The sequence below is a fragment of the Brachycentrus maculatus genome, unplaced genomic scaffold, assembly GCF_059751285.1.
Source record: "Brachycentrus maculatus isolate JH-2025_06_01 unplaced genomic scaffold, ASM5975128v1 h1tg000026l, whole genome shotgun sequence".
NCBI lineage: Eukaryota > Metazoa > Arthropoda > Insecta > Trichoptera > Brachycentridae > Brachycentrus > Brachycentrus maculatus.
In genome coordinates, this window is record NW_028280780.1 from 859,526 (window position 1) to 878,826 (window position 19,301).

Consider the following 19,301-nt stretch of genomic DNA (forward strand, 5'->3'; position numbering starts at 1 on the left):
ATTAGAAAAGTCATCACTTCCATACATACATATATGTATTAAGGTTGAAACTTTATTGTGTACTGCCAGTTTAGGTTTCGCTGATAGCATGGCTTGACTTTGGCCAGTATCTGTACACGACGCATTCATCAGTTCTTTGGACACGTTACGCGTGGCAATGAGGATAGCCTGAACGACTGGTTGTGATTGGTAGCTTGGAGGGGAAGAGAGGGAATCCACACGATGAACCAATGAAAGTAAGGCAACAGCAGGCACATCTGTTCACTCTCCTTTCTTTATCATAATCAAACTTTCTCTCCCTAGAAAATATACTTCCCAAATAAACGAAATCATCTACCTGTCCAAAATTTCCCTATTTATTTATATATTTATTAAAACTTCATGTTCAGAAAAGAAATAAGTGCATTGGCGAGCTTATTGCTAAAAAACAATATCTTCCAACCAACCGAAAACAGACTTGTGATATTGATTAAAACGTTTGATACCATATAAAGCTGTTTACAATCAGAGGGAATATTGCACTTCAACATTTCAAAAAAATTAAAGGGTCTCTGGTAAATAAAAGCTAACTCAAATCAATCATAGATGGTGCCGCGAACTCAAACAAGAAGCGACGTGAGATTTATGATATACGTATGAGACCCAGAAATTTGAGTAGTGTGGTTGTCAATCACGCGTATAAAGTGATCACCATCCTATCACAGGTCATAAACCCTGTAACTACCAAGACTTCCGTATTATTCTTCATCTATATTGAGAAGTAAAAATGTTAAGATAATTTTAAAGTATATTTTATGAATAATTGGCCAGGCATTTTCAATAGTCGTTTAAACTCGGATTGGAGCAGTATTTAAACAAAAATGGCGGCTCATTATTTCGTATGCCACAGATGACAGCGCCGGAATCTGAATTCTGATTGGCGAGCCGTAAAGCTTTGACAGCAAGGCGCAACGCGCATGCGCGCGGAATCATTAATCAACCATAGAACATGACCGCAAGTGCGCACGAACAATCATATTCCGAAATGGAACATCGAATAAATTTCAAGATGACTAAAAGAAATTTAGTCTATGATCCATAGTGTAGATTCATTTCTTGATAGGTACTTTAAAATAATAATTAGGGTTAAAACTGTTCGTAATGAGGATAGAAATGCAGTTTTGTCCCAGTTTTTTTTTTTGTTTGAATTAATGACTTAAAACGTCATACCCGAAAATTCGATAGCCGTTAGTAAACTTTCGTTATTCTTCTCCTTCTTATTCCTCATTTCTGAGGGTTGTTACCATTTTCGAAGCAATGACTCTTCCCTATTTATCCCTTGAATGCACTGGGTTCGATTCCCAGGTGTTTTAATATTTATTGAGTTTTAATAACCCCTAATATTATTTTTCTTTCTTCTTCTTCTTCTGTGTGATGTAGGCCTTGTGGTCTGCTTTTAAGAGGTATTAGCCAAATATTTTTATTGATTTTTTTCATTTATTTAATATGGTTAAAAAAGATTTAATTAATTTAAAGGCATTTCTACTTTTGCTATCATATATATTTTCCCCCTCTTGATCCCCACCTTGTTCCCCCTCTTGATCCCCACCTTGTCCCCCTCTTGATCCCCACCTTGTCGCGGTGAGGGGGCTTGCGTGCCTCAGTGATTCACCAGGCTATGGCGGTAGTCTAACTACCAGAAGGGTCTCCCATGCCAAGCAGGTTGGTGAAGAGAGGCCAGACAAAGCGGGAAACAAGGTTGAGCCAACCTGGTGAGGGGTCCTCGGACCTCAGGCCTCGGGAGCGCAGGGCCAATCACTCTGCCTCCCTAAACCCTTCGATTACGATAAGTCCACGAAATGCCTCGGACACCGGCTTCTCTGGCACCCCCCGACCCGGCTGTGGTATTAGGACTGCGCTCACTAAACGGCTCCTATCCAACAATTCATCTTTCCGGATTGGAACGTACAATGTGCGGACAATGCAGGTCCACGGTAAAGATATTCACGCGACTCGTATCATGGATGACTACAAGTTAGACATCCTAGGACTGAGCGAGTCGCGATGGAAAGGATCTGGAAAGAGGTTGTTGGATAGTCACATGTGTCTGCACTCCGGCCAAGAACGATATCACCGTCAAGGGGTGGCAATTCTCCTTTCAGAAAGAGCAGCAAAGTGCTTGCTTGGTTGGGAACCAATTTCTGAAAGGCTTATACGCGTCACCCTCCAAACGGCCGATAGTTCTGTCACTGTCCTTCAGTGCTACGCGCCTACCGAAATTGCAGATGTCCAAACAAAAGATGCCTTTTACGACTCTCTCCATGCGGTCATCGCCTCTCTCCCAAGAAGAACCCGCGTGGTAGTATTGGGAGATTTCAACGCGAGAGTCGGAACAGACCCATCACTTGCCCCAACGGTGATGGGAAGGCACGGCTATGGGCAAGCCAATGACAATGGAGAAAGACTGGTCGAGTTCGCTAGTATTAACGACCTTGTCATTGGCGGTACGCTATTTCCCCATAAGTCCATCCATAAGTACACCTGGACCTCCCCTGATGGACGAACAAGAGCGCAGATAGATCACGTCCTCTATGGACGTGCTAACCGGCGAGAGCTCCTCGATGTCAGGTCCTACAGAGGGGCCGACATTCATAGTGATCACGAGTTACTCGTCGGAAGAATCTGTCTGCAGCTCAAACGTCTGCCGAGATGTCCTCGGCGGAAGAGAATCAACTTAGACAAGTTGAAGAGTGCCGAAATAAGATTGAGATTCGAGGAAACGGTCGGACAACGTGCCCAGCAAGAAACCGATCCTCAGTCCATTTATGTTGACTCAATTGAGGCGCAGTGGGCTAGTCTCAAATCGGCTCTCAACTCTTCCGCCAATGAGGTTCTTGGCCCCAGGATAGGAGAAAGACCCCATTGGATGTCAGATGAGACTTGGGGAAAGATAGCTGAGCGCGCTCACTTAAAAGCACTGAGGGACAGTGAAAGTGACCCCTTCCAACTGGACACCCTCAGAGATGACTACAGGCGCCAAGATCGTATAGTCAAACGATCATGTAGACTCGATAAGCGCCGTCATCTCGATTCTCTTATTGTAACGGCGGAACATGCTGCCCAAGGAAATGACACGCGGAAATTATTCCAAATTACAAGAAAGATCTGCGGAAAGAATTCGATAACCCCTGGAGCTGTGAAAAACACAAATGGAGTTATCGAATCTGACGCGGATCGTATAAAGGAAATATGGCGTGATCATTTCCACAGGGTCTTGAATCGCCCTCCTCCACCAATCATCCTCGATATTCCCTCGGAGGCTGCGTCAAGCATTCCGCGGGCGGTCGCCATACCTGATGGTCCACCGACACAGGCGGAAATTATAGCTGCCGTGTCGAAATTGAAAAATGGGACTGCCCCTGGTGTTGATGGTATCCACCCGGAATTCTTGAAATGCAGCGTTACTGGCATTATTGGCCCTTTACACCAATTAATGTCCAGTGTGTGGGAAGAAGAGCGATGCCCTAGAGACTGGGTAAATGGGGAGATTACCGTGTTACATAAGAAGGGTGATCCACTCAACTGTGACAACTACCGCGGCATTACGCTACTCAGCGTACCTGGGAAGGTGCTTGCCCACGTAATCTTGCAGAGAATCCGAGCCCCCATTATGCAGGTGCTCAGAGAAAACCAGGCAGGGTTTCTGCCTGGCAGGTCCTGTGCGGATCAAATCCATAATATTCGCCACATTCTACAGCAGAGCCAGGAATTTAACAGTTCTCTGGCGATGTGTTTTGTAGACTATGAGAAAGCGTTTGATAGTCCGCACAGGCCCACACTCTGGAAAGTACTGGAAGCTTATGGGGTGCCTGCGAAATTAGTGGAGCTAATTAAGTCCCTTCACCTCAATAGTGAATGCCGTATGAGAGTTGACGATGTTGTCACGGATTGGTTTGGGGTCTCTACCGGAGTCAGACAAGGCTGCGTCCTTGCGCCGTTTCTCTTCATCATCCTCATGGATTTCATTCTTCGAAAGTCATTACCATCTGACCGAGGTATAACCATCTCCCCCTCCCGGAAACTCTGCGACCTAGAGTACGCAGATGATGCTGTTTTAATTGATGACTCCGTCGAGGGTCTTCAATTAATCGTCGACAGGGTAAATAGGTACTCTACGCACATGGGGCTAACAATAAATGTTGCAAAAACCCATGTGTTGTGCAACAGCTCATGCCTAGATGCCCAACAACCCTTGATGTTGAGTAACCAACGCATCGAAAGGGTCGAGAGTTTCAAGTACTTGGGAGTGTACGCGACTGAAAATGGCAGCCTTCAAAAGGAACTGGGAGTGCGATTAGGACTCGCAGGGTCCGCATTTAACAGTATGAAGGCTGTCTGGAGATCGGATTTATACTCGGTGAAGACCAAATGCCGCCTATACAATGCCTGCATTGCTCCTGTTCTCTTATACGGCTGTGAAACATGGCACCTTACAAGGGCCCAGAGCAGCCGTGTACTAAGCTTTGAGAACAGGTGTCTGCGGAGAATTTTAGGCGTGCGGTGGTTTGACTTTGTGAGGAATGAAGAGATAAGGCGTAGGACGCAGCAAATCTTGGTCACAACTGTCGTCAAGAAAAGGCGATTCAGTTGGCTTGGCCATGTACTCCGCATGCCCCCTGAGAGCCTTAATCAAGCTTGCCTCTTTTACAAGGCATCAGGTTCGCGCCGCCCAGGACGACCACTGCTGACAATTCGTCGGCAGTTCTCGTCAGAACTTCGGGACGCGGATCTGACTTGGGAGGATGCAAGGGAGCTGGCAGCCGACAGAAAAGCCTGGAGACAGTTTGTGGACTCCATATGCTCCACCTAGGGAGCGGATATGGTTTATTATTTTATTTTATTATATATTAATATTATATTATTAGGTATTTTAAGTATACTAATATTTATTCAGCATAAATTACCCCCGACTTCATAAGATACCCTAAGCGCAGGGCTAATCAATCACCTTACCTTCATATATACATGTAATAAACGATGAAATTGACAGAATTTTATTACTGTTCCTTATCTACCATTGAGTGCGGATAATTTTCAGTATTATTATTTAAATTAAATACTAGATTTCGCTCCAATGCCAATGCTTAGATCACGGGTGGCCAACCCGTGGCCCGCGGTGATGAATCACGAATATATTTTTTTTAATTATCGGGTCAAAATATATTAAAAATCATATTTAAGTTATTAAAACCAATCAATTTCTGTAAATACATGGAATGCGTATATTCTGGTGAAAAGAAACTCAAATCTCGCACTGAGTGGCCATTGATAAATTGGTTTTATTTCAAATAAAATTGGTAATATTGTTTGATTTATGTATCCTTATTTATAATTTTGGTTGTTAAAATTGATAAGTGTCTTTTTCACAATTACCCTGATTGTACTTTCTAATTACCTCTGCATTCACATTATTTATAATACTTATACTAAAAAAAATCAATTAGTATGAAATTCGTTGTATTTAAATAAAATATTACTGTTTGTATGCGGCTCTTAGGAAAAATTTGTGTCACGATGCGGCCCGGGGTGTAATTTGGGTTGGCCGGGCCTGGCTTAGATGGTCAGCGGGAGTGTCCCTTAGAGATAAAATAATGAGTTCACGCATTCGTGGAAGCCTGTTCGCAGACATAAATAGGAAGGTAGAGGAAACACTATTGAGACGGTATGGGCATATAGAACGCAGAGAACCCGAGCATGTCGTAAACCAGGCAATAGAAATGGATCTTCCTCGAAAGATATCTAGAAGAAGACGAAAAAAATCATGGATGCTGCAAAGAGAAAAAATGGTTCGAAGACATGGCCTAGGTGACGTTACCCATGACAGAAGGACCTACAACTTAAGGATGAGGATAACTGACCCCAGCAATCTACAAAGACGATAAGCTGGAATATAGCCAGAAAGAAGAAGTATTAAAATTTTTAAAAATGTACGCAACTAATAACATATTTATATTTAGATGTTTCGTCTTATAAATTCTCAGAATTTCTATTGCAACAAATGATGACGAATATATTGAAATAAATATATATATTATTAGTATTCACTCGATGTCTTTTTTGAGACAATGTTTGTATCCTAACATTTTGACTTAGAAGTCTCCTCCAGTCTCGCATACTTCACCTTCTTAGAATTTAGATATAAAAAGTTAGATCCTTTGATCGGTACAAATTGAAATGCACGCGCGATGAGATTTTTATCTCAACGTCATATTTATTTCGATGACATAGGTATGTACCTTAACTTTACAAATAAAAACATAATCCTACCCGATACGTCGAGATATTATTAAAATGATAAACTTTGGTTTGAAGATGGTTGGTTGGAAGATATTGCTTTTTAGCAATAAGCCCGCCAATGTACTAATTTATTTACTGTACATGAAGTTTAAATAAATAAATAAACTGTCAAATTATCTTAGAATTGGAAATAATCTGAGCCACAACACCAGAACCAAATTTCTAGGTTCTTTTACATGAAATATGTTTCTAGTTCCTACATATGTATTACGATAAAGTGTTTTTAGTGCGTTCGACAACCACATTGTGAAGGACATTAATACCATAAACCAAGCTAAGACACAAAATGCCGAACCCTTTTCTAGTGGAACGGAAGGTACGTTGATGACAGTCAACAGTCCGGCATCTCCTGAGGAGTTTTACGTGGTTTCCTCCCAGCAATGAGCAAATGTTGGGAAGTTCATGAATGGCTCACACTAGATTATCCCTCCTGTTCCCAACACAGATTTAAAAAACATCTTTATTTAGTTAGAAGAAACAAAAATCCTGTTGATTATCTATAAACCTTGTACATAATAAGTAAGGGAAACAACAAATGCAATTCACATCCAAAATAACGCTTGAATATATATTTTTAAATGTGTTAAAAGTACGTACGATGGCTATGCGACCCTAACGCACCCAAGGAAAAATTTTACCAGGCAATCTGACGTCTTACCCAAAGGAAAAAAAATATTCGTTTTTTTTTTAAATATTCATTAAATTTTAAGTTTTACATTCATTTTGCCCAAGACTATTATCATGATCCCATTTTTTTATAAAACTTATAAGGATTGTGTTAAAAGAGCGTGACTATATGTTCATATTATAGTCCCGTTCGTTGACGGAATACACATTTGACCATAATATATTGACCTCGTGTGTTATGGTCACTTCCAAATACTCAGAAGTCAAGAGAAATTCATATTCGTGGCTGGTTGGCACTCTTCACAAATTTGGGTGAAAGCGAACACGACATGACTGATGAAAAACATTCCCTTAAAAAAATCAATAAATTAAAAACAAGGTAACCGAAGCATTATATTTTTGATACTATATACTTATCAAATAATCTGTTAGTTATATTGAACGAAGCATTAACCTAGTCACATCTAACAGGGGGATTAAAATCCCCTATTAATGAATTTTAGTTCGATAACTTTAGTATTATAAGAGCTACTTACTCCATTTTTTTGAAATATAAAAAATAATATAACTGAAAATTTTATTTTGAATAATTAAAAAAAAATCAATGGGTACCGCGAGATTTACTTATATATCAGCATGTTATTTTTTTGGCTTTTAGCGAAATGTTATTTCTTTCTTATTTATAAATGTGGTATTACCATTATGAGAGAGCGAGACAATTAGACTACGCTGCTTTCTTGTTTTAAGTTTTACTTAGTAAATAGCTGTTACTTATTAAATATTTACTAAGTAAAACTTTAATTAAAAATGTATAGATATTACAACAAAGTAACTGCCGAATCAATAAATGAAATTACTCCGCTTCCGTTTGATCCGATTTCCGGCCTCTCGTTTATCAGATGGTGGCATTCAGTCGGAGCTTGGCGGCGCGTTGGAACAGACGTATTGCCTATGACTAAGCTAGCGGCGAGTTAATTCTTGCTGCAAGCTGCGTTCTACGATTTCTATACAAATATGAACTGGGGTATTATGGTACCCCGCTTCGAATCACTTGAATTTTTAGATTATCTGTACGGGAAAGGTAAACAATGCAACCATAAAAGCCAACGCTTTAAAAACACGTTGCAATTATTTGGCATTCAGATATTATGCTGATGACTCTATTTGGCATTCCAAAAAATACGTTCAGATTAAGTTTAACTGCAAATTAGATGACGAAATATATATATTTCACAACCGTAAACCGTCGGTTTTAGTTAACTAGGTATTTAATCAAAATTTCTTTTGATTTTTATATTGTTTCGTTAACTGTAATCCTTGGCGATCTTTTAATATTGCTGTGCGCGATAATCTCTCGGTTCAGTTTGAGCGTTATTCGATTGTGGGAATGTATTTTTGCTGGACACGTTCGACTTTTAGTACATTTAAATGACGATCAGCGAAGGTGAATCTGAATAATGTAGACAATGATGCTATTAGAATGCATTCGAGGACATCAAGACTGCAGGACTTAGCATAAGCGCTTACATCAAGGCAATTTGGTGCCAAAACAGACTTAATTTAGTGACATCAATATACCATGAACCCCTTTCTAGCATACCTAAATGCGTTTTTTACTCAAATGGGTATTTTAAAAACACACTAAGAAAACAAAGTTAGATAGTAAATAATAATAATTATATTATAAACGAATTACAAATGTGTGGCAAAACGATGTATGATAGATGTTCAAATGGTGATATACGGAAAGAATGAAAGGCTAAAAATAAAAAAAATGTATTAAATTATGAAAGAATAGGAAAACAAACTTATCAGATGAATGTGGTTGATGAAGAAACAGAGGAAGATCGTGGAAAACTTGGCATGATTAAGTATTTGAAATACTTGAAAGTGGTCAGATTAGGAGTAGGAATAATCGGTGAATAATGTTGAAGAGGCGAAGATTGTTTGCAAAGACAGATTGGGGTGTTGTTCTCTGCCTATCCCTTGTATTTTCCTCTTAATGGCTAGTTCGCTAGTTTGTTGTCAAACAAAAAAATCTTGTCCACCTCCGTAGGTCAGCACGCTCGGCTACAGTACTGGATATCCCGGATTCGATTCCCAATGGGGGGTTAAATAAATATAAGTGTTTTTCTCACTCTAATATTTATTCAACATTATCCTGAACTAGTACCTGAAGCAGAGGGCTGATCACTTCCCCTTAATGTGTTGATGTTCAAGATAACGCTGCGTTTATATGATGCAGTGCCCTAAGCAGAATCGGGTGAGGACGAGGGTTTTAAGAATAATCAAAACAGAAGTTTATTATATCAACGATTAGTTTTCGGGGATTTCTTTTCGAAAGTATGTTGCTATAAATATAAAAATAAATTAACTCATAATATCGCTGTCTCATTATTTCGTTATTTAAGAAAAAAAAACAGCGATCAGTTTTTTTTAAACAATGAGTGCTGTTGATTAATACTCTGCGTGCAAAAATACAATTGATTAAACTCCCGTCACATAGTTGGTATAAATATTATGACATGCGAGTTGCATGAAGGATGCGCCATGTATGAATAACTGATGGTGGAAAATGGAGGATGGTTCCCAAGCGAATCAGCGCTATTTCCAGACGATTCAATATCCGTTTCTTGGAACCCGGAATAATGCAGCAAAGGCCAGGGGTCTCCAATAAAAACTTGAAAAAATCTAGATTTTAATTAACATACAGAAGAAAAAAAGGATATGAGCTGATAGGCATGGAGAGGCAGAGATAGGCTGATGAAGAGCTCCAACCTTACCATTGAACTGTTTGTGGAGCACAGATGGGGTCTGGTCATATGGCAGCACAGAAGTTGAACGTTAAGATTGTCAGCGAGCTACACATTATATGTATTATATATCATCTCTTCAGTGTTATTTATCATTTCTTTATAAAATAAAACAACTTCGTTTTAACCACTTTTTACTGGTAAACTTTATCCAACCGGTTTCGACAAGAATCATGTCATCATCAGGGTTTATGTACTAAATTCTCAAACATTTAAATACTCATAGTAAAATACCCTTCCCTTATCAAAAACTTTATATGAAAATTAACTATGATTATTTAAATGTTTAAGAATTTAGTACACAAACCCTGATGATGACAAGGTTCTTGTTGAAACCAGTTGGATAAAGTGTACCAATAAAAAGTGGTTAAAACAAAGTTGTTTTATTTTATAAAGTTTATTAAATGTGCCACAAAGTATCTGCGAAAAACATACAAGAAATTATATCAATTCTTAATTATTTTAAAAATTAAATCGTAGTTGCCTATGTTATCCTATTAAATGATAATAAATTAATCTGAGAAACTCACACAATTAAACAAATTTACAGCTATAAAAGTAATAAACGAAAAATAACAGACGCACGTTTGAAGATTTATTATTAGAAGAAAAAGTTTTTTTTAAAACTTATATAATAATAAAAACCCTTATCCGCACCCCAATGGTGCATAGGGCACTGCTTCATATAAACGCAGTGTTATCTTGATCGTTTACACATGAAGGAAAGGTGATCAGCCCTCCGCTTCAGGTATCAGTCCAGGGTAATATTGAATAAATGTTACAGTGAAAAAATCACTTATATTTATTTGACCCCCCCCTGGGTATCGAACCCGGGACCTCCAGAATGGTAGCCGAGCGTGCTGACCATTACACACACGGCGGGACACACTAAAATTACAATATTAATTATTAAGAAAAGGTAAAGTAGGTCTTTCTTAAAAATAAAAATTATTTAATGGTGTACTCTAAAATATGCAAGGTTAATTACACGACCGGCTTAGAGAGAAGCCACAATTGTTGCCCGCGTACATTTTTGATTGGAAAATTTATTCGAAATTCTTTACTCCTTACCTTTTATAACTCTTTTCTTTTCAGAACCATTTTTTTCTTTCGAAGAAAAACTCATTTTTTCAATACAAAAACGATGTATTGAAAAAAAATCAATTTCGATCAAAATAACCTGGGTTTAAAGAAATTTAAGTTGTAGGTAGATAGATTTTAAGAAGTATTTTGTATTTACCAAGTAAAACAAAATAAAAAATGGATAGGTATTACCAGAATGTGACTGTTTAATCATTTAATGAAAATAATGCAAACTTGTTCCCGACTTATTTTTTATAATATTATATGATATTTAATTTCAGTTGTTGAGATAACCTGCATTTCCGAAATTAAAATTCAATCGTGGCACCCAATAAATCCATCACAGCGTTGCATTAGCAATTTGTCTACTGCCAACTGCATATCATTATGATTGCAAAATATTTATTTTGATAATAACACCTCAGGAAATATGATTTCTTACCGCGAGGGCAATAACAGGAAACACGTGTCAATAATTTTACTTTATTATTACCGGTGAATGGCCTATGCATAATTTATTCAATTATTTATATTTATTTATATGGTCACACAACGGAGTCCTGATTCCAACAGTAATTAATGTATAGAGATGGCAAAAGAAGGATAAAAGTAGACTGAATGCAGTTGAAATGCTATCACTCAGACGAATGTGCGGAAAAACGATATTTGATAGATGTTCGAGTAGGGCAACAAGGAAAGAATACAAGGCTGAGATAAGCATTATCGATAAAATTAAGAAAGATGTGTTGAGATGGCATGTGAATCGAATGAGTAAAGAAGGAACATTAAAACAAATTTATCAGGTAAATGTTGTTAGAAATAATAGCAGTGGAAGACCAAGAAAAACTTGGCATGATCAAGTGACTGAAATACTTAAAGGTGGTCAGGTCAGGAGTCGGAATAATCTACGGGTATGTATGAGTAGATGCGTGAATATAGAAGAGGCGAAGATTTTTTGCAAAGACAGATTGATATGGAGTTTTGTTCTCTCTGCCTACCCCTGCGAGAAAGCAGCATGGTGGTAAGCTAGTAAGTTAAATTTTTGTACAAGACGTGTATTATAATACATAAACTAACTTCAAAGGAAATCATCCAATAAATTTATATTTTGATTATGAATTTAAAGCAGCAAAATAAAACTTTTGTAAATATAAGGGATGATTTAAAATAAATTTAAAAACTAACTAACTAACCATCACGCCGCTTCCCCGCAGGGGTAGGCAGAGAGAATCGAACGCCACACCACTCTGTCTTTGCAAACATTCTCCTCATTCAAACAGACTCCTGACCCGGCCGCTTTCAAGTATTTGACATACCTACCTGATTGTGCCAAGTTTTCCTCGGTCGTCCTCTGCTTCTTTTTCCAACTACATTTGCCCCATAATTTTTTTTTAACCGTTCTTTCTTCACTCATACGCTCCACATGTCCAAACCATCTCAACATACCTTTCTTAATTTTATCGATAATGCTTATCTCAGCCTTACATTCTTTGATTATTTCATCATTCGAACATCTATCAAACATCGTTTTGCCACACATTCATCTGAGGGATCGCATTTCGACTGCATTCAGTCTGCTTTCATCCTTCTTTTGCCAACTCCATGCTTCGCTTACATACATAAGGGTTGGAACCAGAACTCCATTGTGTACTGCCAGTTTAGCTTCCGCTGATAGATTTTTATTTGCTAAAACTGATTTTAGTGCACCATTCACTCTGTTCCCAGCATTCACTCTCCTTTCTATGTCTTTATCAATCTTTCCATCCCTAGTAAACATACTACCCAAATATATGAAATCATCTACCTGTTCCAAAATCTCCCCATTTACCAATATTTCACACTCAGATCTACATTCATCTCTTTCAAAAACCATGATGGATTTGCTAACATTCATCAATAAATCACTTTCCTTGCACACATTATACACTTTTGTCACCAAATAAATCTATCATATTATTATATCTTATATATAATTCTGTTTTTTACAATGGCTTTTAATACTTTCATTGACCCATTTCCTCTTGATTGTACAAGTAATTTCTCAAATAAAAGTATAAATTCATGATGTATGAGGACGAAATGGTTTGTAAATGTTTGGACGTGGATTTCAAATACAAAATACATGAACTCGAAGGTATCAATAAACATGCGTAGATTAGCTACCAAACATTTCACTAATGCAATGGGTTTGCACACAACAGATGCAATAAGCATAGAGATTGATGGATGGATATTTTAAGACTCTTAAGATAACATTAATTTATCCTAACATAACAATATCTTAAAAAATTATAAATCAAGTTAAAGGAAATACATTTTACCTAACCGTTTACGTACCTAAGATGACTACTAAAAGCTCCTACCCCATTTTCGAATCTGATACAGAAGCTTTAAGCTTCTTGACAGACCACTCTTAGAATACAACGAAATAACAAGATTTAAAAAAAAATCTATTAAAATTTGTATCGCGACTTCACTGCGAATTTACATTTAATACACAATATTTTGAATGTGTAGAAATACTGATATGTATTTGAAAATACTACAAATGTGTCGCCTACTTTCGAAATCCGCCAGATCCATGTAAGTCGATTTTACAATAAATGCAAAACTTTCCGGGTAATATTTATGTTTGAAAGATTTGTCAATCTTTAGATAAAATATTATAAAAATAGAGAATTTTTTTTTTTTTAATTATTCAGTATTTAAATAAAACACGAGACCCAAACCGATAGTGACGTCATCTCAATTTTTGACCTATCCCCGCTCTCTGATTAGCCGATATGGGTCAGAAGGCAAGTTCTATGAATATATCGAAATTTTAAATACAACTCTGTTTTTAAGTATTTTTTAGCAGGGTTTTCATATTTATATTATAGAGTATTTATTTTTAAATCTTTTAAAATTGGATCTAGCGGATTTTGTTGTTAGTAAAAATGGTTGGTAAAAATGGTTGTAAGTGATCACTTTACACACGTGCAACATTTACCATTCTACTCATGATTGATTACCACTCTATTAAAATTTTCGGAACATCTAGATATATTGTCTTCTTCTTCTTCTTCTTTTTCTAGATCCTAAAGATCTGTTTGTGCCTTCGCTTGTAGCTATTGGGATGTTGACTCCCAGCTGTCTTTCTATCTTTTTGGAGGTCTGCCTGGGGGTTTGCGTCCTTCGGAGATCCCTTGAAGGGCGATACGTGGAAGTCTGTCATCTGACATTCTGTTTACAGATATATTATGATTTTATTATCAAAACATTCATAAAAAAAGAATAATCATGTTTTCAGGCGTTTCCCAATATGTTAAAATAAGATATTTTGTGATTTTATTATTTTAACATACTGGGAAACGCCTAAAAACATGATATATATTTTTTCATGTATGTTATAATTTGACCAGTTATTTTTTTTCACAACATTTTAGAGTGTGTCCAAATACTTGTTCACAAATCTGGGTTTTCTCTACTTTATAGGGGTTATTTTTACATTTTGATATCTCAGAGGTTCGGATATTCCATACAAATAAAAGGGTGTTTAAATGAAAGCTTTTCTCAATCTAAAATATATGTCTGTTACGAATTCATATGTACTAGGTCATAAGATTGATCAATATAACAAAAAAATAAGTAAAAACACAGATTTTAACCGATAGCTTAAAAAATTTTATTTGGAAAGATTTTTTGTTATGATGTTGGTATGAAGTCCACAAAGTCAACTAACCATCACGCCGCTTCCCCGTAGGGTTAGACACAGAGGATAGAACGCCATACCACCCTGTCTTTGCAAACATTCTTCGCCTCTTCCACATTAAAACATCTCCTCATACATACTCGACTTATTTCGACTTCTGATCCAGCCGCTTTCAAGTATTTGACATACCTGATTGTGGTAAGTTTTCCTGGGTCTTCATCTGCTTTTTTTTTCAACTACATTTGCCTAACAAATCTGTTTAACCGTTCTTTCCTCACTCGTGCGTTCCACATGTTCAAACCATCTCAACACACCTTTCCTAATTTTATCGATAGTGCTTATCTCAGCCTTGCATTTTTTTCTTATTTCACCATTCGAACATCTATCTAACATCTTTTTTCCGCACATTCGTCTGAGGGATCGTATTTCGACGCTTGAACGACGTCTCAAGGGCTTAATTTTTCTTATTTTTTAGAGATTAATTCTAAGCATGCCTCTAAAATCCATATAAACAGACAGCCCTTTAATTTTTAATACCTTTCTGGACGATTGGTCTGTGAGACAGTGCGCATGACCGGAAGTCGGTATCGGAAGCTGCGCGCGCACCTGATCCGACTGACCAATCACCGCGCGAGATTTGAATTTGAATATCGAACAGAAGATTTGGGAGGCTGATAACGAACCGCGCTTTTTTGTAAGGTAATACAACGCCTTAATTTTATGGATGAAAGCTGTGGGAAGAGAATGTTGACGATATGACATTATAAGCTTTGCAAAATGCAAAAATAAAATTATTTAGTATTTTTTCCTTATATAAACAGTCAAATGGAAGTTGTACATAAAATAATTGACTAAGATAAACAGGGAAGTAATTGGCACACCAAACATATTAGCAGCTTATCAACAGATTAATGTTCTTGTACATATGTTACCAACTGTACTTGCCACGCGTTGGTGTGCCTCAGTCTAGTCACATGAAAAGAAAGATAAGAGACAGCTCTTATTTCTTATATGCTTAATTTACTATGCTTGTGATTATATAATATTTTAGCAGCTATCAAGGAGCATGCTGTCCACTACGAGCAATGTTTATTATTGCATGTGTTGTTTGTAACGTAAAAGATGGCGCTGCCATTGTGGTATAAAAAAACCTTTGTTTTTTCTTAAAAAAACATTTTTTAATAAATATTTTGACATCCCAACATAGATGAAGAAAAACGTAGAAGTATTTACAGAGCTTATGACCTGTCATAGGCTGGTTAAATAATCATTTTTTACACGTGTAGCATTCACCATTTTACCCATTATTGCAAACCGCACAGTTCAAATTTTTGGTATTTATTTGGAACATTTTTTTTAACATTCATCTCTTTTTTAAATTTTTATTTATACATCGTTGAATATATTCGGGTTTTAAGATTGCTTAAAACATTATGTAAGTACTCTTCTTTTGAACTAAATTAAGCATTTTTTTATTCAGTGGCAACTATCCTGTTTACACTACATCATTTATAGTACTCCCAACAAATGAAGACTAATAAATAGCTAATCCACAAGAAAGCGGTTTAAACAATAATTTGGCACAGTTCCTAAGACATAATTATATTAATAAAAGCAGTTAAATTGCCACGTGTTGACAAAAAATAATCAGGAAGCCTTTGATTGATTAAACGATAAACAGGATACTCATGATCTCACATGGGTAGGTGAAATTTTCAATTTATTACAAATACGAGTATGTATGTAACCATCTATAAGAGAGTGTAAATATGTAATTGTAAAGATGTAAAACAACATATAAAAAAACTGTAGTGTAGGCAAAAAATGGATGAAAGTACACTTTTTGCAGAAGAAATCGATCTATTACTTGGAGTGGAAGTCCCTCTCCAAGCACAAAAGGTCAGTTTCTTTTTTGGACAGGCACAGCGAATCTAAAACTAAAAGTTTGCCATATATATAAATGTTTAGAAAATGTATTATGTTCTGCTTAAAAATGTAACTATTTTAAATGAAAAATAAAAAAATATTATTCGATGCATGAATGTTGAAATAAGGAAAACATCCAATTAAGCATGGTCGCTAAATTTAAGAAATGTGTTTTGAGATGGTTTGGACATGTGGAACGAATGCGAAAGAACGGTTAAAAAAACATTATGCCAATGTAGTTGGAAATAGGGGCAGACGAACACCGAGCAAAACTTGCCATGGTCAAGTATCACAAAACATCAAGTTAGGAGTCGAAATAATTAGGTATGAGGAGATGCATGAATGTGAAAGAGGCGAAGAAAGTTTCAATCGTCTATCCCTACGGGGAAGCGGGATGATGATTAGTTATTTTGTTATTATTAAGTATAAAAAAATGTAAAATACGTTAGTTGTAAATTGTAAAAAGTCCTTAAGGTGATATTTCAGGAAAACGGCGCTATATCAATAAATCATTATTATAATTATTCTGATAATAACTAGATATTAATAAGTTATTTGAAATAAATTATATAAATATAAATCCATAAAAAAAGTAAGTAAAAATTACCAGATGTACTAAATACAGAAATTTAAAACGTTTGAAGGGGTTAGTTTGAAGGAGGAAATACACACTTATTAAAGGACATTACATCCAAAAGAGGTTTTCATAAAAGTGTAATTTTATATCTCTTTCCTGTTACAACAACAAACATTAAATCTAAAGGATTTTCTACAACGATCCATTAAAAGTACTTTTAAAAATCACCTTTAATACTAACACATGTTAAAACACGCGCTTATTGAATGAACAAAGATGTAAACGTTAATTTGGCCCCCTTGTCAAAAAAGCGTAGCGTTTAATAAGTAGGATAGTAAAAATGAAATGTATTTTTGCTGAAATACCGTCATTTTACTTGTAACGTCTGCACGAGGGCAGCATTTGATGAAGCACATGGCCGGTTTGAAAATAAATATCCCGCTTTGATTTCTGTCGGTGTGGAGCTTTGAGATAAATGACTACCGAAAAAATTGTGTTATTTCTAGAATGTTAAAAGAGTAATTTGAAAATGTTATTGAAATAACATTTATTAGGTTTTGAAAGGGAGGATTCTATCAAAATTAATCGATACTGGTAACTTGAAACACAGAATCGGCATTCTGATGAAAATTTCGAAAAAACGCCTTAGGACACCTCAAAAACATCGTCATCCCTACCTAGATATTTGCGTGGGTATCGATTCCAAACGGAAATTTAACACTACTTTCTGATTTTTTATTTATTTGTTGATTTGGCGTTTTATTTGTAGAACCCCATTTTAATTTATGTATTAATTTTAAATCAAACAAAATATAAGGGTACGTACCTACATCCCCCATTAGCTACTGTTGTCTCCCATAAATTATTGCTGCACATGTTAAAACTGTCACTTTGTATAGCTACATAAGGACCGTAGTCCATTTGATCTTTATATTCGTTTGATAATGCCCTAACAAGGCGAAACAATTGTCACAATATCAATTTTTTATGTGTTTTTGTTAAGAAAATACAACATAGTAGACTCGAAAAATCTGTGTTTGATTTAAAATGAATATATAAACTACTTTTTTACTTTAATTTCTATGACTGAAAGTTTTAATCGGCTAGTCTATTCGCATTAATGATAACAACAATATTAATAAATTTGTATAATTTATAATGTTTTATTCTCGTAAAATAATACCTAAAGGGCGCTTCATTGTGATTGATTGGGGAAAAAGAGACGACGGAAATGATTAAGCAAATAAAATTTAAAAAAATAATGATATTTGGATGTTAATAATTGGCATCATAATTTATCATTCTATCAAGTAATAGAAAGCAATAGGGAATAATGAACACGTAAGTGTATAAGTGATCACATAGGCCAACCGAATGGCAGATTATAATCCCTAGAATGCTCAGACTTCCATATTCCTTCGTATAAAAACATTAGATGCAGCATCTTAGTTGGGAAACCTTTAATATATGTCGATATTTCATCCGTAGGAAGAACACTAGTTTCTATAATTAAAATATAACTTTTTTCTAAAATCACTATAAATATTTTATTTTAATTAAGTCATAATAAAAAAAATATAGTGATTTTAAAAGAAAGTTACATTTTAATTTTAAAATGGAAAATCATAAAGTTAGTGCTTGAAATATAAATTATAATACAGTTTCTGATAAAAATGAATAATTTTTAAAATACCGAAATATCCGATCGTTTTTTCTACTATTTAGTTTAAAATTTTACGGTTTCTCAATTTTTATAAAATAACCAAGACTATCTGTATATGGAAATTAAATTATTATCATGAATAGTAAGGATATAAAAGGACAATCAAATGTTTACAAAATACATAAAATAATTTCTAAGAAAGGCCGCTTATCAATGCCCGAATCACGTTCATCTTCTCCGGCTTTGATGTTTGGAGGAAATGTAATTTTTGTACGCGCAAAGTGGAAACGTCTTTCTCGAGAATAGACAACACAGTTCAGAGGATTGCCGCCCTCTTGAAAGCGTAGACCACAGATAAAGACGCTGGCAATAAAGGGTTAGTAATATTTAAAGTACCTACTTTCAATATTCAATTTGAAGGTAAAAACTAAATGTGGGTACATACGAATTGTACTTACATATCGCTCACTCCTTTGAAGAACGTAATAAATAAAAAATCATCAATTTTCAGTTGTGCGTGTTTTCGGAATGCCCAGAAAATGTAGTATATCTCAGCAAAAGCGGCATATTTTTAATTTAATATTT

General features: G+C 35.8%; 2 protein-coding genes across 5 annotated transcripts in view; one reads left to right on the forward strand and one right to left on the reverse strand.

Moving 5' to 3' along the window:
• The window catches only part of LOC148312999 (fibroblast growth factor receptor homolog 1-like), a 160,061-nt gene that overhangs the window by 86,289 nt on the left and 54,471 nt on the right, over positions 1-19,301 (reverse strand). The window lies entirely within an intron of this gene.
• LOC148313000 (protein CFDP2-like) lies at positions 1,691-19,063 on the forward strand. The gene is made up of 2 exons (XM_088270080.1): positions 1,691-3,023; positions 18,999-19,063. The coding sequence occupies exons 1-2, from the start codon at positions 1,691-1,693 to the stop codon at positions 19,061-19,063; spliced, it is 1,398 nt and encodes a 465-aa protein (XP_088126206.1).